Below are 21,863 nucleotides of genomic sequence, written 5' to 3' on the forward strand. Positions count from 1 at the left end.
TTGGATGAGTACTTTAATGATCATTAAATACAGTTCTTTTCTGAATACTTGTGTATGTATCCACACTTTTTTTTTTTTTTTTGGTCCTTTTTAGGGCCACATCCTAGGCATATGGAGGTTGGCAGGCTAGGGGTCGAATCAGAGCTGTAGCCACTTGCCTACACCACAGCCACAGCATCGCAGGATCTGAGCTAAGTCTGTGACCTACACCACAGCTCACGGCAACGCTGGATCCTTAACCCACTGAGCGAGGCCAGGGATTGAACCTGCGTCCTCATGCATTCTAGTAGGGTTCGTTAACCGCTGAGCCTCAATGGCAACTCCTATCCACACTTTATAGTCACTCTTTCTTTTCTTTTCCCTGACCAAGTTTCTTTGAGGGTGTTCATAAAGTGAGCAACGAAGAGTTCTTCTGAAATTCAAGGTCAGCCTACAACTTAACAGTCAACATCAGTGATATTTTCTATCAACCACCATTCTGACCATCTGTTTTTTTTATTTTCCACAGCCATCTCGTGGTGTGTTTGAAGAAATGAAATATTTGGAACTTATGATTGTTAATGATCACAAAACGGTAAGAATATAGAATCAATGAAATTTAGATCCAACAGCTTACTTAAGAAAGCGTATTCTCCCGTTAACTTTTGTCAAAGTATGATTCATTGCATCATTAAAGTAACACTTAAAAGACATGGAAAGCCATTATATGGTCTTCCATTGGCCCTCTTAAAGTAGGAACTTTCTTAACCATACTCTGCTTAACTGTTTCCCTTATAAAATATCGTGGTTGAAGCCTAGGGCATTTGGAAAGTCCTGGTCAGTAGGCTCCAGTTGGTTCCTTGTATCTATAGATCCAGATGCCACCCGGATCCATTGTGATATACTGCACCCTTTTATATAAGGCTCTTGAACATCCGTGCATGTTGGCATCTTTAGGGGCTCCTGGAACCAACCCCTTTTGGATACCAGGGGACAACTATATACCCAATGGTTGTGGGGTGCTGATAAATGTTTAACAGCTGGCTCCGAAAAAAAAGCCTTGATTTTTAATGTTTGCGGATGCCCATGGTATAAATACTCACACTGTGGTTGATTTTAAGATGCCAAAGTGAGGTCCTTAAATGAGGTGCTGGGAAAAGATGCATTCGTTTAGCTCTTGTGAATTGGTGGAGCTGGCTACAGCCACCCACTGTCCCACTTTCCAAATTATTTAATAGGCCATTTGTCACTTCTGTTGCAATCACAGAATTTAATTTTTTAAATTCTATAAACAAAGTTACATTTCTGGAGAGATTTTATAAAGATGAGACTCTTAAGAAATACCTAAAATTCAGCTATAGGCAAAAAACTTGTGAAAGATTGCAACAAAAGTTTGGATTGCTTCGCAAATGTCTTTAAGTCCTTATTTTTCTTGAAGGAAGTCAAAAGTAGATTAGTAGACTCTAGGATAAGGTTGTGTTTCATACAAAAATGATAATGTGAACTTCTAATTAGCAGAAAAGGCTTTGAGACCATACATTTTTTAAAGTGATATTTAATTTATATTTAAACTTATGTAAGTCTGCTTTAACTGATGTTCTTCCATTAATTACCAAGTATCAGCTCAGTTATGCTGAATATGGTTATTCAATAGCATACCTCTTAATATGGTGTGCAGATTTATTTCTGTATCAGTAGCTTTTAAATCCATTACTTGAGATAAGTTTTTAAGAAGCAGAATTATCAGGATTATATACAATTTAGGACAGATCTTCCCTGATAGAAAGGAAAACCAAATATGTGGGTAGCCATTTAGATAATGAAGGCTAAAATAGGAGTTTCTGAAGGACATTCATTCCTTGAAACCCCAAGATCATCTTTTTCATCTGAATTATTTTTGTTGACTGGGGCATTGAGACATTGAGATTCTTTTCCAACTACTTCTCTCTCAATCCTTAACACGGTGGTGCGTGGTGAAGTTATGGCTTTAGGAGCCTAAACTTTTTCCAGCATCCAATATACAAATACTTTTAAATCAGTGAAAATATTAATTAAGGAGTTCCCCTCGTGGCTCAGTGGAAACGAATCTGACTAGCATCCATGAGGATGCAGGTTCAATCCCTAGTCTTGCTCAGTGGGCTAAGGATCTGGCGTTGCCATTAGCTGTGGTATAGGTTGTAGACGTGGCTCGGATCCCATGTTGCTGTGGCTGTGGTGTAGACCAGCAGCTACAAGCTCCGATTTGACACCAACCACATATGTCGTTGGTGCAACCCTAAAAAGACAAAATAATAATAATAATAATAATAAAGATGTATATGATGCATTTAAACTCACAAAGTGGTTTCACTTATGGCTGGTAATTCCAACCTGTGACTTGTAATGCCAACTCTTGTTCCACCAAATCTCTATCAGGAAGATACCTGAAGCCATCAATCAGAGACAGATTTAAGGAATTGTACAGACGGGAAAATTGTTAATTTTTTAAACATTACATGTCTTGAATTTATTTATTTATTTATTTTTGCTTTTTAGGGCCACACATGCAGCATATGGAAGTTCCCAAGCTAGGGGTCAAATCGGAGCTACAGCTGCCAGCATCTACCACAGCCACAGCAGCATAGAATCCAAGCTGCACCTGCTACCTAAACCACAGTCCAGAGCAATGTGGGATTCTTAACCCACTGAGCAAGGCCAGGGATTGAACCTACATCCTCATGTAGTTGGGTTTGTTACTGCTGAGCCACAATGGAACTCCCTAAATTTACTTTTTAATCTTTTTAAATGGAAAGCATTTAAATCACCTTGTTTTTATCTTATGAATAATAAGATATTGTTTTCATAAAAGAAAATTTCTACTCATCATACCATATATTCTGTGATAAAGTTACCTAACTTAGGCTACCAGGTCTTTTAGTGGCAAATCTTGGTAATGTGTTTTGTTATTTTTATTAAAATGAGTGAGAGGAGTTCCCATCATGGCGCAGCAGAAATGAATCTGACTAGGAACCATGAGGTTGTGGGTTCGATCCCTGGCCTTGCTCAGTGGGTTAAGGATCTGGTGTTGCCATGAGCTGTGGTGTAGGTTGCAAATGTGGCTCGGATCTGGCATTGCTGTGGCTGTGGTGTAGGCCAGCAGCTACAGCTCCGATTAGACCTCTAATCTGGGAACCTCCATATGTTGTGGGTGTAGGCCTAAAAAGACAGACAAAAGAAAAAATAATGAGTGAGAACTAGGCATGCATACTTCTATCCTTGAAACCATAACATGGGGGCAATGGAACTAAATATATCCCATTTCCTTTAAGACCAGGTTACAATCTAGCCCATAATAGTCCCCAACTATTATGGTGCAGCCCTAAACACACACACACACACACACACACGCACACACACACACACACACACACAAAAGAAAAGAAAAGAAAAGAAAGGAAATCAAGCTCTAATTTTAATTTTTTTCAAAAAGCAAATATCCTAAGGGTTGTGTTTGTTCAGGAAGGAAAAGCAAATTTGGCACTTTAAATGTAAATTATTTCCAGCGGGTCGGAATATGTGAAAGCATGTTTTATCATAAATGGGGATTGTTCGTTTCTCTTTGTATGTAAAATTAGTTCTCATTCTTGCGGGAAATAGAAACATTTTGCCAATCTTTGCATTCGAGTTTACCTCTTTAATTCAAAGTAACCTCGTATTGGCTTCCTGAAAAAAAATGCAGATACCTTTTTGGAACAAGCATCATATCAGTGGCTTTCAATTAGAAAAGAAAAATCCCTCAATTTTTTATAAAGCATTTTAGTAGCTGGCTCATGGAACCTAATTTGTGAGCCAATTATTGCCTTGATAGGGTCTGCAAACATTTCATCGAGGCTCTTAAGCTAAATATAAATATTAAAAACCTTGTTCTATTAGAGAATCAGTTGAAATAAAGTGCATGAAAAACAAATGTTTTTCTTAAGATTGTTGCTATATTCTTACATATAAGTAAGTGCAAATATGTTAACGATAATGCAAAAAATATTTTTCAATGTATTTGGTTTTCCTTATTTAAAAGCCACTATATTTTATAATGGTTGGATAAGTGCAAATATGTAATGATAAGGCAAATATTTTTCAATTTATTTCATTTTCCTTCATTTCATTTTTCTTGTTTAAAAACCACTATATTTAATAGGTACCCAACAAATTATGACTTCTCATCAATGATCATGACTTATTAGGAACATACATAAGCTATTTTATATGACTTGTTAATTGAACAAGTTTCCTTTTTTTTTTTTTTTTTGGTTTTTTTTTTTTTTGTCTTTTTGGTTTTTTTTTTTTGTCTTTTATAGGGCCGCACCCGTGACATGGAGGTTCCCAGGCTAGGGGTCTAATCAGAGCTATAGCTGCCGGCCTACGCCACAGCCACAGCAACAGCAACACAGGATCTGAGCCACGTCTGTGGCCTACACCACAGCTAATGGCAACGCCAGATCCTTAACCCACTGAGCGAGGCCAGGGATCAAACCTGCGGCCTCATGGATACTAGGTAGAATTGTTTCTGCTGAGCCACGACAGGAACTCCCAAGTTCCACAGTTCTATAGTCAACTGCCTACTTGACATCTGCACTTCAATACTGAACAGGCGTCTCACATTTAACATTTCTAAATCAGAACTCTTGGTTCCCTAGTCCTAAACTGCTCTTTCCATAGTCTTTCTTATTATTTGAAATGGCACCACCATCTCTGCCCCCTGCTACTAAAGTTTAAAACCTAGGAGTCATCTTTTATTCTTTTTTCCTTACCTTCCACATGCTATACAGATGTCCAGCCTTCATTATTTTTTTAACCTGGACTATTCCAGTCATTTCCCAACAGGTCTCTCTGCTTCTGTTTTTGACCCTCTTTAATTCACTCACCTCACAGCAGGCAGAGTGCTCTTTCTAAAAAGAAAATCAGAGACTTGGAATTTATAAATATGAAATAAAAGGAAAACACCATTTTTCAAAGTCCTCACTTGCATGTCACATTTTCCATGACCATTAGACTATAAAAGACATATCCCCAAAGGATAAATTAATATTCAGAAGCAAAATAAAATTTGTTTGACTAGGTATGTAACACCACTGCATTAGAACAGGTGTCAGTGGAGTTCCTGCTGTGGTGCAATGGGATCAGCAGCATCTCTGCTGTACCAGGTTGCAGGTTCAGTCCCCAGCCCTGTGCAGTAGAATAAAGGATACAGCTGAGGCATAGGTGGCAACTGTGGCTTGGATCTGATCCCTGGCCTTGGAACTCCATATGCCTCAGGGGGGGCAAAAAAAAAAAAAAAAAAAAAAAAAAGAAGAAAAAGAAAAAGAAAGAAAGAAATAGAATAGGCGTCAGCTTATAGTTTCCCTTTCTTTTTGTTATGTGTGCTTCTTAATGTCAGGACTTTTATTTTTTTTTTTAATGGCCACACCCATGGCATATGGAAGTTCCCAGGCCAAGGATTGATTTTATCTGAGCTGCAGCTGTAACTTACACCTAGCTGCAGCAATGCTATATCCTTTAACCCACTGTGCCCAACCAGGGATCGAACCTGCGCCTCTGCAGCAACTCCAGCTGCTGCAGGAGGATTCTTAACCAAAGTGGGAACTCCAGGACTTTTTTTTAAAGTGTACAATTCAGTGGCATTTAGTACCTTTGCTAGGTGATGTGACCATTACCTCTACATGGTTTCAAAACATTTCATCACCCCAAAGAGACTTAATATTGAGACTTTTGCTTGTACTTTAAAGATATGTTTGAAATTTTTCAGCTTATGGAAACTTGCTAGGCAACTTAAAATATCGGACTATTTGCAGCAACTTCTTTATGCTAAGTTTAAAAAAAAACCCGTTAAAACATCTCACTGTGTCCTCACAAGGTGGAAGGGACTAGGGAGCTCTCTGGAGCCTCTTTTTTAAGGCACTAATCCCATTTATGAGGGCTCCACCCTCATAACCTAAGCATCTCCCAAAGGTTTCACCTCCTGATACCATCATTTTGGGGCTTGGATTTCAGCATGGATTTTGGGAGCACACAACATTCACACCATAGCAAATGTTACAAGTATTCATAAATTAATACATGCTACTAATAACACAACATTAACTTATGGTACATTTATCATGGGTTGTCAGTATGCTCAGTATTATAAAAATATTTATATCATGTATGTAAGCACTTAGACGTATGCTTCATTTAAAAAACATAATAACAAGGTTAAAGAGAGAATGAAATGAAGGGGGTCTGATAAATTTATCGTGTGGAAATGGGCAAAGGAGGAAAAAAAAGAATAGCATGATATTCCAATGTAGGAGTATTTTAAATCTTTACAATAGATGCGTTATTTTAATAATAGCAAACTGAAGTCAAATTTTAAAGACATGGTGTCAATCCGATTTGGTAGTTTTGAGGATGTTTTTCTTTTTCCTCAACAGAGGACATGGTCTTCCTGTGGTAAACAGTCAACTTTAGTTTTCAAAAGCCCTGATGTGGACTCAGCAGTAACGAACCCAACTAGTATCATGCGGACACAGGGTCGATCCCTGGCCTTGCTTCGTGGATTAAGGATCTGGCTTGCCGTGAGCTGTGGTGTAGACCTGCAGCTGCAGCTCTGATTCAACCCCTAGCCTAGCCTGGAAGCTTCCATATGCTGCAGATGTGGCCCTAAAAAGACCATTAAAAAAAAAAATCCTCTCAAATACATAATAAGTGATATATTCCTGGATAAAACTGTAGCCCTCCAGTTACATAATTATTCTATTAGTTTATTTTCCTAAATGATCATGAATAACTATCAATAATGTACACTATTCAGCACATTTTATTTTTACTTTTTTGTCTCTTTGTTTGGACTTCTGACTTTGAGCCCTCAAAAGCTAAAGCCTTTGTTTGAAGGAGGCAATCTTCTGAAAAAATACATTAAAATATATGACAGATGCATTCCATGTCATGGACTGAATCTAAAGTGTCACCTAAGGAATTTTCTTGGCTTTTGAATGAGCTTGAATTCAAGTGACCCCTAGCCTGGGAACTTCCATGTGCCACAGGTGCGGCCTTAAAAAAGCAAGCAAACAAAAAGACTGAATTAAAAACTTACTCCTTAGGTGTAAAGTTTCTCATACAGATTCACTTGACCCTTCCATTACCCAGAACATCATGGGCATTTTAGACAGTTATGGTTTTCTTGCCTAACAGAGAAATAAAATGAGAACCCTGCCATATCCAACATGACAACTCAATTCTGTTAAGCCCCATTTCTATTATTGCTGTGAGATTTATGTTTTTACAGAATTTTGAAATTACCATAAAATCATGGTTTGACAGTGACTGGTCTATCTTTTCCCCCCAGTATAAGAAGTGTCGCTCTTCTCATGCACATACGAACAACTTTGCAAAGTCTGTGGTCAACCTCGTGGATTCTGTAAGTATCCCGGTTTTCTAGAAACTTTGTCCCTAGGATGGAATGGTTTATATCTCGCTTTGCTTACATGTTGCTTCAGTTCTTTCAAGCACAAAAGTAGAAATGTTATCCTTAAGTTCACCTGGCTAAGAAATTAGGGAGTGGTCTGCTTCACAAAGAGAAGTGTTATCAGAGTTTCGGGGGACTGCTGAGTTGTTCTTGGAATCCCAAAGATGCGTTGATGCTACTTCTAAGTGATGTTAAGACTTTATTGTCACCAGAGCTATAGAGGATAAAAACACTGCAGGAAATGAGCTACCAAAAAGTGTCAAAATTAAACTTGGCTGAAAAGACTTTCTTAATAATAATCACTTGTGCTTATCATCTTAAATATATGGCAGGAGAAGAATTCCCGTGGTGGCGCAGTGGTTAACAAATCCGACTAGGAACCATGACGTTGGGGGTTCGATCCCTGGCCTTGCTCAGTGGGTTGAGGATCTGGCGTTGCCATGAACTGTGGTGTAGGTCAAAGACACGGCTCGGATCCCGCGTTGCTGTGGCTCTGGCGTAGGCCGGTGGCTACGCCTCTGATTAGACCCCTAGTCTGGGAACCTCCATATGCCATGAAAGCGGCCCTAGAAAAGGCAAAAACACCAAAAAAAAAAAAATATATATATATATATATATATACACACACACATATGGCAGGAGAACTAATAGATTGAGGTAGGTTATGTTTGGAGACTATTGACAATGTAAAAAAAAAAAAAAAATTCTTTTTTAGGAGTTCTGTTGTGGCTCAGCTGGTTAAAGACCCAACGTTGTCTCCGTGAGAATGCGGGTTCGATGCCTGGCCTCAGTTGAGGATCCAGTGCTGCCATGAGTTGCAGCGTTGTTCGCAAATGTGGCTTGGATCTGGTACTGCCGTGGCTGTGGCAGCTCTGATTGAACCCCTGGCCTGAGAACTTCCATGTGCCACAAGTTAGGCCATAAAAAAATTTTCTTTTCTAAAGAACCCAAATTTATTTCCTTAGTGTTCCCATAAGAATGCTTCAGACTTTATTTCTAGATGACAGAATTAGTGCAGTCCACAAATAAAACTAACTTGAAATAGTAAAATATATATATCTTCTTTCAAATCTTTCTTACTGGTATTATTTTTCTTCCTCTCATTTTGTGAGTTACAGAGAAGGATGCTTAGGATTTTCTTCCTTTTTCCTACTTTAGATGGGAGATCCATAAATGTGAATATTATTCATTATGTTCCAATAAATAATTCAATTTGACTAGTCATAAATTAAATATAGCATCTATTTTGTGCATTCTAATGTAAAGTACTGTTTTGCTTAGCTAAATATATATTTATCTGGTATTTATTTTATGTTCCCTCTTAGCTGGGGAGAATTTTTATAAATTGCTTATTGTCTAACTGATGCTTTATTTTCTCCAAAGAACTACCTTCTTTTCTGCCTTTTAAACAGCCCAAAAGCCTCCAGTCCTGTAAACATTCACACCATATAGTACCTGGTAGGCACAGCTGAACAGTATAATATGGGTGGAGAGGAATAGAGTATAATACAGAGTTGGGACTGAAATTCTGAGAGCCAGTTATCACCTGGTTTATTAATTTTCTCTAATTTCAGCTCTTGTCAGCCTTCTCAGAGGAAAACTATCAGTGGGTATGAAAAAGAGAATATTAAACACACTTTTCCCCCTGCACCAGCTGTTTACTTGGTAGAACCTCTGTGGTTGTCATTTCACCATGACTGAACAGAATCACATCTTGCAAAATGTCGTTTTTATGTTGGATTATCATACAAGGTTCTGAAGCTGACCAACTAAATTAAAAAAAAAAAAAAAGACCTTACATTTAACTCACCCCTTATTGTAAAATCGTTATAGCTTCGGGTTGATTTATGTCTGATGCTATTTCCTTTCTTCAGTGTGTTCTAAGATCATTATTTTCTTAATTAGCTTGAAAATAGGGCAGAATGGCAACAGTCATGGAAATTGCTTGTGTGTGGGTATTATTTAGGTACAGGGCCAAGAGGAGAGAAAGAGAGCAGAAAGTTAAATTTAAATATTGCAAAGTGAAGTTCCCATCATGGTGTAGCGGGAACAAATCCGACTAGGAACCATGAGGTTGCGTGTTCAATTCCTGGTCTTGCTCAGTGGGTTAAGGATCCTGCTCTGCCATGAGCTGTGGTGTAGGTTGCAGGTGCGGCTCAGATCCTACATTGCTATGGCTGTGGTGGAGGCCGGCACCTGTGGCTCCAATCAGACCCCTAGCCTGGCAACCTCCATATGCTGTGGGTGTGGCCCTAAAAAGCAAATAAATATATAAATAAATATTGCAAAGTGATGTTAGCCTGTGGTGAGGCTGGCATGGGTAACATAAGTCTGCTCTTTCCATCTTTCGGCCTCAGATCCGTGACTCTCTTCCAGCATTAATATATTTTTCATATCATAAGGCTTCCAAGGGCAAGCCAGCCATGGTGTGAATGCTTGTCCAGAGATTTAGTGATCCATTCCAATCAGAGCCAGTACATCAGGTTCCAACCTGTTACTTCCTCTGAGGTTAGGAAGGGTGATTTTACTGAACCCTATTTTGAATTTATGTCCAAACTTTAGAATCGTGACGGCCCTCACGTAGATCCCTTGGTGAGATGCCTGGCCACTAAGCGTGCTGCTTTGGGGTTGAAGTAACTTCGTAGGAAAGACTGTGTTGTGTGATCGTTCTTTCTTTTTTTGCTCTTGGAAAAGAGAACGGAAAAGAAGATTCTCCATGACGAGCTAATTCTGACCTCATGTTCTCCTCTCACCTCCCCTCCTGTCCTTCCGCTGACTCTGAATCACTGATTGTGCATGTTTGACCCAGTGTTTTCCTCCTGCACCTGTCCTGTTATGTACCCTCAGATTTACAAGGAGCAGCTCAATACCAGGGTTGTCCTGGTGGCTGTAGAGACCTGGAGTGAGAAGGATCACATCGACATCACCACCAACCCTGTGCAGATGCTCCACGAATTCTCCAAATATCGGCAACGTATCAAGCAGCATGCTGATGCTGTGCATCTCATTTCGTATGTACCGTAGCCCTTAGCCTGATATTGATCTTTATCCCTTTATCGTATCAGGTTATATCATCCTATCAATCCTGAACAAGATTGGGGTTGATGCCTCTGTTATCTAAAAGCACAGAAGTAGGCTATCTGGTGCTGGCATGGTGATTCCACTGTCATAAGATTAGTTTCAGAGCACACCCCTACCTTCAGACCTTCACCCTCAGGGTCAACTCATGACTCAAGTCAGCTGCTGCCACTGCAGCCTTCATCTCCGGCAGCAGGAATGCCAGCAGGGAGAGATGTGCGAGGGCTCTCCTTCCGGCTAAGTTAGCTCCTTTAAAGCAGATTTCCTGAAAGCTTGCACACAGCAGTTTCACCAACAAATCATTTGCTAGATCTTAGTCACAATGGGCACACTGAGCTGCAAGAGAGGCTAGGAAAGATAGTCTTATGAAGTGAACTATTGGAGTTCCCGTTGTGGCTCAGTGGTTAACGAATCCGACTAGGAACCATGAAGTTGTGGGTTCGATCCCTGGCCTTGCTCAGTGGGTTAAGGATCCGGCATTGCTGTGAGCTGTGGTGTAGGTCACAGACGTGGCTCGGATCCCGTGTTGCTGTGGCTCTGGCGTAGGCTGGCGGCTGTGGCTCCGATTAGACCCCTAGCCTGGGAACCTCCATATGCCATGGGAGCAGCCCAAGAAAGGGCAAAAAGACAAAAAATAAATAAATAAATAAATGAACTATTGAATAAAATTGATGTCCCCTCATTAAGGAAAAGGGGAGCATTGCTTACTTTTAACATCGGTAAGCAAGTTGCTTACTTACACGTTGCTCCCTTCCTTGCTGGTGACTAAGCTGTTTTCAGGCAGTCTTCTAAGGTTCTGGCTGGGATCAAACCAACCCTCCTTTCTTCTCACCTGCTTCTCTTTGCTTTTCTTTCATCAGCAATTTACAATCATCAATGTTTTGCATAACTGCTAGATATTCTCTACTAGAAAAAAGTCTAGGGCTTTTTTGGTGTCCTCATTTCCTGTGTCAGTACGTGATGCTTAGTTAGGTACTCAATTGCTAGTTGCTCAACTGAGATTATTTAACACATCATAATTCTAAAGGTATTTATGAAAACATATATTTAAAGGTATTTAAAGTACAGTTTTGATTTCTTGACAGAGGGTATCAGGGTGGGAAAGTAGCATACTTGGGGAGTGGTGAAATACAATGGTCACTATGTTGGTTTCCTAATAGCACTTATTTTTCTTAAGGCGTGTGACATTCCACTATAAAAGAAGCAGTCTGAGTTACTTTGGAGGTGTCTGTTCTCACACAAGGGGAGTTGGTGTGAATGAGGTAAATGTTATCAATTTTCCTAAAGTAGAGTTTTATCTGTGCATCTGATCTCTTTCTTCCCGATGGCCTAGTTTATTTCCCTTCTCAGGCCTGTTTTGAATAATAATGACATGAGAGTATAGTATAAGTGGCTTGTCTTAGTAAATAGAACCCAAAGTGGTCTTTGATGTATTGTTTCCTATCGTAATGATAGTTTTTCATATTGATCAGGCAAATGCAAACCAGATGGGCCCAGAGAGTTCTTGGCCTCTGTTGATAAATGTTTATAAGCTCTTAATCCTTCCCGTATAACTTTAAAAAAAAATTATTTTCTCCTAGCCATGTTAGGTTTAATACACCCCAAAAGTCAAACCGACTAAGTCTAAACTTTGGTCAATACCTGAGTCTATTATACTAGGCTGTCCCAGTAACTGTCATTCAGTGGAGACCTCTCTTGACAGATTTTTAATAAGTTGAATTTATTCTTGGTTTGGTATGCGTTGACACGGGGCACAGCGTTTTCTGATTTGTATTTTATGTTTTCCTGTGAGGATCACCAAGTTCTGAGAGATGCCACATAGTGAGAGAGGCTTTCTGCTTCTTGGGCCCAGTTGCAAGGAAGTGACAAGGAGCATAAGCCATCTTTCGATGCTGTGAGGCTCTACGTAGGGAACTGAGATGATATGTGGTCATGATTAAGAAATAATAACTAGCTTTGTGCCCTCTCTCAAATGTTTCCCACACACTTTCAACTCTGAAAAACAGTATGGTCTTCCAATGGCAGTGGCACAAGTATTATCGCAGAGCCTGGCTCAAAACCTTGGAATCCAATGGGAACCTTCTAGCAGAAAGCCAAGTATGTACACTGACCTTCTTACTTTCATGTGCCATTCTGTCTGTATAATGCATGCCCAGTCAATAACTAAATATTTTTTTATTCCTAAGTCATAATAGTTTCACTATAGTATAATCTCCTTCCTTTCAACAAATGACAAATTGAGCAATTTAAGGTAATTCTTCATCTGTGTGGGTTGTAGAAATGTCCCTTTCAAAATCCGCAAACTTGTACTCACTTTCTCTGGGTGTGATCAGCTTTTTCTCACACTGCAAAATGTTGTGGTGAAGGGGTGAATATTCACTCTCTGAGTTCTAACTGGTTTCGTATAGACACAGGATGTCAAGGAGGCTCCATCATAAGCACAGTTAGATCAGAAAATAGCTTGGGGAGTTCCCGTTGTGGCGCAGTGGTTAACGAATCCGACTAGGAACCATGAGGTTGCGGGTTCGGTCCCTGGCCTTGCTCAGTGGGTTAAGGATCCGGCGTTGCCGTGAGCTGTGGTGTAGGTTGCAGACGCAGCTCGGATCCTGCGTTGCTGTGGCTCTAGCATAGGCCAGTGGCTACAGCTCCGATTCGACCCCTAGCCTGGGAACCTCCCTATGCCGTGGGAGCGGCCCAAGAAATAGCAAAAAGACAAAAAAAAAAAAAAAAAAAAAAGAAAAAAAAGAAAATAGCTTGGGTCTAGAGCTGAAAGGAGTGCAAACTCTAGTTAAACTTAACCCATGTAGTACCATCAGAAACGTCAGAGAAGGTTTCTGTACAGGCAGCCCCGTCTCAGGACCACATGGGGCTGTGTGGGAGAGGATAGCGCTCTTCTGCTGGGCAGTTAGAACCAAAAGGGTGCACAGACAGCCACCAGTCCCATCCAGGAAGGAAACACAGCCAGTGGCTGCTGGGTGTCACTCTCCTCATTAACCAGAGGAGAGGCAGGTGGAAAGACAGGGCTGAGATTCCAGTGGCAAAGTATTGAAGGCTCACAATAGTTTTGCTGGGGGAGTCCATGAACATTCTGAATTTCCTTTAAAATCAGTATAAAACCAGCCTGGATTCCTCTTTATTCCAACGCAATAGTAAAATCTAGTTTCTAATACACTTTTATAGCAGAAGCCCAAAGTGCCTAGAATGCACACAGTGCGATCCTGTGGAAAGACAGGTATTCATTCCAACTGGTCTCTTACCTAGGAAATTAGGTGGAAGTCTACTCTCTTCTGTGAAACATATCAGATTTAAAATAACATCAGGAGTGGAGGTCTCCCTTCCCACCTCAGCCTTCCCAAAGAAGAAAAGGACACAAATCTACTTTGATGTTATCTTATATCCTACATTTTATACTTTTTGGTCTACTATCAAATAATTGTAGAAACTTGAAACAAAATATATATCCAGGGGGTCTTGATTCCCTTTAAGGGCATATTAAGCCATCACTTTATGGGTATAGTAAGTCTGGTGGCATTTAGCAAGTCTCTGCAAACTTTCATCTCAATATCTTATACAGAGTATTTGCTTTTCTAGGGAGACTCATAGAGCACATTAAAGGAAGTGATTCAGGTTTCATTGGCTGCTCTTGGCACCTAAAAGGAGTAGGACCAGGTTTATGACCTTATGAAAAGCCTGGAGCAGGAAGAGGCCAGTGCTGGGGTCAGCTGAGAGATGTTACTGAGTTGGATGATGGCATAAGGTGAAAAAGAGGCATAGTGCCTGGCATAGTGCCTTCCTTCTTAAGATTCCTTATTCCTCTGTGAATTATCGTTTAGGTAGAATTGTTCTGAACTTTGAATTTTTAAAAATCCATTTAGAAGTCTTTAAAAATATCTTTATCAAATTAAAGAGCACAGGAGAAAATACATGAAAAGAACCGCCCATCACAACATCCATATGTCCATCTATGGTATCCATGTTATGCTTGTAATTGTTATTTAATTTAGATGATTTTGCATTTTTATTTTAGATTGTTCTCTCTTACTGACCCTTTTAGCTTAGCGTTCTTCAGTTTCCGGCTGATTGTTGCTTTGACTCTGGCAAATTGAATTCTCTTCTCTAATGTCCGGTGTGCTCTGCTAGCAGGACTTCAGTGAGGACTTATTGCATTTGTGCAGTAGAGCTTTGCAGTTCTCACAGAGCGCCAAGGCTACCATCTCATGTGAGCACCAGATCACTCTGGGAGATAGGCAGAAAAATGCATTCCCATTTTAGATGTGGAAACCTGAGACCCAAGAAATGCTAAGTCATGTGGCTATGAAACTCATCAGATAGAACTTGCACTAGAACTCAGGTTTTCTGATTGCTAGACCAGGGTTCTTTTCAGTAATCATTGGAAGGAACAAATGAAAGGAGATACAGTTTTATTTCTTGCAGTTGTTGTCTTAGGAAGCGAACTATACTGTTGCAAAGGATAAAAAATTGCTGATTTAAAAGAAATAGATTTTGTTTGCTGAGATTTCACATTCTGTACCTAGTTGACATGGAATTAGTAATAAGGAATTATTTCAAGAGCTGTGATGCAAATTAAAGATGTGACTGTTGCTGTTTCCCTTTTCTTCTGTTGCTTTTTCTCGTTTCATTGGACTAGAATGTGACTGCACAGAATCCTGGGGTGGCTGCATCATGGAGGAAACAGGGTAAATTTTTATTGTACATGCATTTGATATACACCTGTTACTAAAATTGCTGCGTATAATTAGTTACAGTCTCTCAGGTTCTGGTCTTTTAGGATAAGCCTTAGTATAAATTCAGTAATTCATTAGCTGATATTTTAAAAAATGAAAGGGGTAATTAACATTATACTTGAATTTTTTTTGTCTTTCTTTTTTGGCCATCCCACGTCATGTGTAGCTCCCCAGCCGTGGATCAGATTCAAGCTGCGGTTGCAGCCTATGTTGCAGGTGCAACAATGCCAGATCCTTTAACCCACTATGCTGGGCCTGGGATCAAACCTGCGTCCTGGCGCAGCAGAGACACCACTGATCTTGTTGCACCACAGCAGGTTCTCCTACACTTGAATTTATTATTTAAAGTTGGTAATAAAAGTAAAATAAAGTAGCTACTTCTACTTCTATTAACCATTAAAGGAAGTGCATGATTAAATGCTTCTAAGTTTAGCGGATGCATTAATTTTTTAGTACACTTAGGATAAAAGCTGATTGTCTGTCAGTGAAAATCAATTTAGTCCACAATTTATATTTTAAGGAACCGTAAATAGACTTGTCATAAAAATTGTACTAGTTACACTATTTATATAATCAATAAAACTTAAAAAAAAATTCAGGCAGATTTATTGTGTCTAAATTAGGTAGTCTTCTACTGAAAGACATTTGATCATTTCCTCACCTAAGTCCTCCCTCCTGCTGTGCATACTTTGGAAACTGGAGCAGCCTTCCAAGGGTTGCATCTGTGAACCAAGGCCTGGAAACGTGGCACTCTTTCCCAGGGACCCCTGCCCCGTGGGAGCCACTGCCCCAAGGCCCCCTAAGCTAGAGTCCACTCCTAGTAGATGGAAGAGGTTTCTTCACTCACTTGTGTCTCCATCTTCCTTTGCCCAAGCCCAACATCTGCTCGACACAGCACCATTTCTGGTCCTGCCCCTCCCTATGAGACCCAATTGCCAGGATCCCTGACCTGCTTATTCAGAGTCCCTTCCTTATTCTTGCACCAGGAGTCTAGCTCCTGGGCACAAGATGCTTGTGAGATATGGGCTTGAAGAGAGAGTCAGCCTTTATGCCTGCTGCATATATGACTGAATCACTTTGTTGTACAGTAGAAATTATCATAACATTGTAAGTCAACTATGCTTCAGTAAAAGTGTAAAAAAATGAAAAAAAGAACACATGCTTCTAGGAATGTATTTTAAACTTGAAACGGTTAGCTTTCTTGCTCCCCTTACTATTGAACCATAGTTTAGCCACATTATGGCCTAAACAGGTTTTTTTTGAGACCTCCTATAGGCCAGTAACACCATTTATAATATTGGTTCTATTGGGAGAGGTCCCTTGTCTTCTAAACTTCTGATTTCCAAATGAATTTTTAGATTGACTACCCATAGGATATAATAAAACTATTTAAACTTAATACATATTTTCTCAAGTATACAGTTTACGTAGTTCTTGTTACGAGATCATTGTCAACAATGGTAGGTCTATACAGTACCCTCATCCATCAGGAAATATAAAACTATTGGATTGTATCCCGGAGGAAGTGACCTAGCACTCTCCGATCAGGTACTCTGTCAAAGTTGTCCAAGGAATCAATGTGTATGATTCAGTTTGACCTTGACCATGTATAACATTCCTCTATGTACTAACATAGTGATACTAGTTTGATTAATTAACTCACAAAGGGGTTCATATTATGGTCCTGCTAAACCATGAATATCACCAAATAGTGTTTAAAGTTGAGAATAAAGAGTTCTAATTCTGGTTTGACTGTGTGTATATACACTGGAAACATACATAGTCTCTTTAGGGTTTCCTCGTTTACCTCAATTGCATTGCTGAAGCCTGCAAGGTACAGTCTTTAATCAATTAACCCTTAAAACTCCCTCTTCCATAGCAAAATCTAGTAGGGTCCCAAGCTCCTTTTATTCAAGATAGAGTCAAAAAAAAAAAAAAGTGCTTACCTTTTCTGAGACAGAGCAAATAAAAATGACCACTTTAATATACAGATAAAGAAATTTGTGATAAAGTTTTCAAAAACTCTTTCAAGCCTTGACTGGTGAGGAGGTTGTAAGCTAGCCCCCAAATCTGCGATTTTCTCTGAACTTCTATTTTTACAAACTCTACCACACATGCTTATTTAGCAGTTTGAACATAAGGGCCTTGTCAAAATTTGCGTAGAATCATCTGGATCCAAAGTGATCATTTTGTTCTAATTCAAGGGTTTTAATTTTCTTCTCTGAGGACTGCTTTGGTAAATTGTTTACATAATTGATTCCTTATTTCCTTAGGGTATCCCATTCCAGAAAGTTCTCAAAGTGCAGCATTTTGGAGTATAGAGACTTTTTACAGAGAGGGGGCGGAGCCTGTCTTTTCAACAGACCAACAAAGGTTAGTAACTTGGAAAGTGTAATTATTTCTCCAATTTTTTTTTTCACAATGGAACTATGCCAAGCATCAGATACTTGTCTTGGAAAGCAGGTTTCTTTCCATATTAACATTTAGTTACAAAAGTTTTCATCATATTAAGGATTAAGTGTTGTTTAAAGCAGTGACAAAACCATAACTTCACTGTTTTGAAGCTCTGGTGTTTCTGTGCTAGCTGCACCCCCCTCTCAGCCTCTCCTTCCGAAAACCGACAGTCCTTCAATTCAGATATTCTTGAAAAGTTCATGTGAGGATTTTCACTCTGCTGTAAGAGAGTGGGCTAGATTAAGATAGAAAACTTTAGCTCATTTCGCTGATAAAAATTCTGTTTCGCCTCCACATTCTCTCTAGGGGTATAACTAATTTCTTGGCTTTTTCCCTCCCTCCCTCCCTTCCTCACCCCCTCCTTCTTTCCTTCCTTCCTTCCTTCTTTCCTTCTTTCCTTCCTTCCTTTCTCTTTCTCCCCCCTTTCTTTATCTATTCTTCCAGACAGAAAGCATTATTAATATCAGCTAGCCAGAAAAAAAATAACCCAAAGTATTAATGAATACCATAAATACATATACGTATGTACATCATGTATACATTTTGGGAGGGAAGAGGTCCACGTCATCAATTAGCATTTCATTAAAATTCGTATATACAATGTCACAATCTCTTATCCACATAAGAGATTCATTCAAAAACTTTGAAAATTGGAAGTGCTTTTTATGAGTTTGCAGAAAATGTAGTGGACAGTAAAACTTGTCCTGAACTGAAAATCTTTATCCCTCACAGTGTAAATATTCATAAATCTTGCAAAAATAGTAATGTGTTTGATTATAGAGTGTATACTAAGCCCCTAAGAGCTATTATGTAAAACACAGTAAAATGCATCATACTTTCCTAAAATCCGTGGAGTTCCTGTTGTGGCTTAGCAGGTGAAGAATGCAACTACTATTCATAAGGATGTGGGTTCCACTGCTGGCCTCACTCATTTGGTTAAGGATCCAGAGTTGCCGTGAGCTGAGGTGTAGATTGCAGATGCAGCTCAGATCCTGTGTTGCTGGGGCTGTGGTGTAGGCCAGCAGTTGCAGCTCTGATTGAACCCTAGCCTGGGAACTTCCATATGCCACTGGTGTGGCTGTAACATAAATAAATAAATAAATAAATAAATAAGTAAGTAAATAAAATCCAACAAGGCCAGAATTCTTAAACTCACTGACTATAGAGCTTTTGGTTAAGGAACTGGACCTATAGTGGGAGTCGAAGTTGCTCAACAGGCAGAAAGAGGATCAATGCAAATTAGCAGATGGCATAGAAATTCTAACATGGTAGATTTCATATTTCCTTTAAGATACCACGTCATAAGTCAAATATAATCCATTGCTATACAAAATGTTTAATCCTCTGCAAAATGAGAGAGCAGTGAAATCATGTTAGCCTTTAAAAGAAAAATCGGTGACTAATGTGGATAACTGACAGAATAATTTATTCCTATCCCCATAATTAAATGATACTGCTAAGTTAGGGGTGATACTTTGATGCCTGACATCTGTATAAAGTCTCAGGAAGGCTGCAAAAAAAGAAATAGTGACCTTGGATCATTAAACTCAGCCGCCTGCCTTTCATGACATTGATCTCAAGGCAACAGAAATCTAAAAGCTTCGGAGTGTTTAAAATGGGTGCAGTGAGTAATGATGAATTAATGCGAGCTGCTGGCAGGTCTGAATTGCAATGTACATGGCTAATTTTACCTGCCTTGCAGCTCACCAGCTAATTATAAGCATCACGCCTGAGGAAACAACACTGAGTTGTTTGAAAATATTAAGATCTCTGGAGTGTGTATAAGGATCCATCATTAGGTTTCTGAAAGTGCCTATGAGTAGAAAGAAAATTATTCCAATAATGTAGAGACTAAATAGAAATAACTATACATCTTCAGTTTTTAAAGTTAGTAAATATGGAGTTATTTCTTTTTATTTTATTTTTATTATTTTTTAGGGCTGCGCCTGCAGCATATGGAAGTTTCCAGACTAGGGGTCGAACTAGAGCTGCAGCTGTCGGCCTAAGCCACAGCCACGGCAACATGAGATGAAAGTTGCATCTGTGACCTACACCACAGCTCTCGGCAAGGCCACATCTTTAACCCACTGAGCAGGGTCAGGGATCAAACCCGCATCCTCATGGATGCTAGTCAGATTTGTTCTCACTGTGCCACAATGGGAACTCCCTGGAATTATTTCTTTTTAATCAACCTATTAGAATAATTTTTAAAAGCCCCTTTAGTTTATATGTATGTGTCCAGGAACTGATTTTTTTCCAAGCATTGTAGTTGATGGATGGATGGAGGTGTGTTTTATGTGTTATTTTCATATTATCTCTGTGCATCTTTTCTGTGCTCTGGGAACCTTCTCAGCTGCCAAGATTTCCCTCTGGCTTGTGGTAGTGACCTGTCTCAGGATGGAAGAAGAGTCTTAAGAGGGAAGTCTAGCATGGGAGGGTTACATGGGGAGGCCTGGTGAAAAGCAGCTGTCGTGTTCTCAGGTCTTTCTCAGTGAAAGGCAGCCCTTCCTTGGGTGTGAGCCGCTGCTTGGGAAGGAGTCTCTTGCTTCCTCTCATAGACATGGCTCTGAGCGTTTGGGTTGGGATGTCCTGCTCTAATCTTCACCTCAGTGCAGTGGACGAACACAGAAATCTTGCCCCAGGTGATGGGAAATGGGAATGTTTCTTATAAATAATCAGCTGCCTCAACAATTGGTCTTTTATACAGTTTATTTGGCAAGCATGTTCATAGCACCAGTAAGGAGGGTGGATTATTCTAGAAATCCGACTCCTCCATTGTTCCAGGAATGACTGAGATATTTCTAGACATCTGCACATATCTCTGCACATTTACTTAATAGGCTTCAGATCGTGCAGACTTCTTTTCCATGAGACGGATGGGCAAGGCTTTCCAACACCATTTTCTCCCGAAGTTTATTTGCATTTACTTGATGGTATATTTCACATTTAGCAGTGATTGAAGCATGTTTATCTTTTTGACAGTTTTTATATCTTCTCAGCTGCCTGGATATAAGTCAGTAAATTAGGTATCTGCGAGTCCTATTAGCAATGCATTTCAGCTCCATTAGCAAATATGAGAAGTGATCTATTCTGCTTGACAGCTCATCTCTATAAAAAGTAACACTAATGGTAGAGGTCATCTCTGGAGCCCAAATGCAGCGAATCCTCCAAGAGATATTACCCCACTGAGAATGTGTTTTTAGAAATGTTATTGATAAGTGAACAGCGTTTCAAACACAGACGTATTTGTAAGATGCCATAACAACAGATCAGAGGATATGACACGATAGCTGATGATAGGGCCATGTATGTAGCCTGATGGATGTGCTGATTTTCTGTGATGAATTTAAATGTTTTCCCTTTATCTTTCTAATCTCTTTCAGCTGTTTGAGCCCACAGAATGTGGAAACGGCTATGTGGAGGCTGGGGAGGAATGCGATTGCGGTATCCATGTGGTAGGTATAGGAGATCTTTTTCCACCTTCAGCACAACTCCTACCCAGAGCAAACCAAAACAGCATTAGTGAGAAGCCTGCGCTCTCATACATTGTGGGCTTACTGCCTTTACTTCTGAGCTCTCTCATCAATGCTTAATCCTCACGCAGGCACATTAGAATTAATCATGTTCTGATGGCCTCATCTGAAAAAAAACCTAATGGAGTCTTCTAATCAGATTCCCTCTTTCTTAAATATTTGGAGGTCATATTCATCTCAGACAGGTTTTTACTAAATAGTGAAAATTCTTTCTGGATTGTATACCTATTCTTGGTTTTGGAAAACTAGATTGACTATTAAGAATATAATAGAGCTGGAGTTCCCCTTGTGGCACAGTGGGTTAAGGATCTGATATTGTCTTTGTGAGAATGGAGGTTCAATCCCTGGCCTCCCTCAGTAGGGTAAAGATCTGGTGCTGCTGCAAGCTGGGGAGTAGATCACAGACAAGCCTCAGATCCAATGTTGCTGTGGCTGTGTGCGGCATAAGCTGGCAGCTGCAGCTCTGATTTGACCCCTAGCCTGGGAACTTCTATATGCAATAGGTGCAGCCTTAAAAAAGAAAAGGAATATAATAGAGCTAACCAAGGGGAGGGTGCCTACTAAAAAATAAGCTTCCTTTTGGGTAGAGAAGCC

General features: G+C 39.7%; 1 protein-coding gene across 5 annotated transcripts in view; it reads left to right on the forward strand.

Moving 5' to 3' along the window:
* ADAM23 (ADAM metallopeptidase domain 23) overlaps positions 1–21,863 on the forward strand; it is a 190,915-nt gene that overhangs the window by 124,729 nt on the left and 44,323 nt on the right. For all 5 annotated transcript variants that reach the window (XM_084998747.1, XM_084998745.1, XM_084998748.1 and 2 more), the window contains exons 9-16: positions 509–574; positions 7,340–7,411; positions 10,307–10,470; positions 11,715–11,799; positions 12,544–12,634; positions 15,186–15,234; positions 17,556–17,655; positions 21,120–21,191. In XM_084998747.1, the coding sequence (XP_084854873.1) occupies positions 509–574; positions 7,340–7,411; positions 10,307–10,470; positions 11,715–11,799; positions 12,544–12,634; positions 15,186–15,234; positions 17,556–17,655; positions 21,120–21,191 (699 nt within the window). The remainder of the gene's footprint in view (positions 1–508; positions 575–7,339; positions 7,412–10,306; positions 10,471–11,714; positions 11,800–12,543; positions 12,635–15,185; positions 15,235–17,555; positions 17,656–21,119; positions 21,192–21,863) is intronic.

The sequence above is a fragment of the Sus scrofa genome, chromosome 15, assembly GCF_054392235.1.
Source record: "Sus scrofa isolate SSC_HxYL_T2T_F1_AM1 chromosome 15, Sscrofa_HxYL_maternal_Yorkshire_Landrace_v2.0, whole genome shotgun sequence".
Classification (NCBI taxonomy): Eukaryota; Metazoa; Chordata; class Mammalia; order Artiodactyla; family Suidae; genus Sus; species Sus scrofa.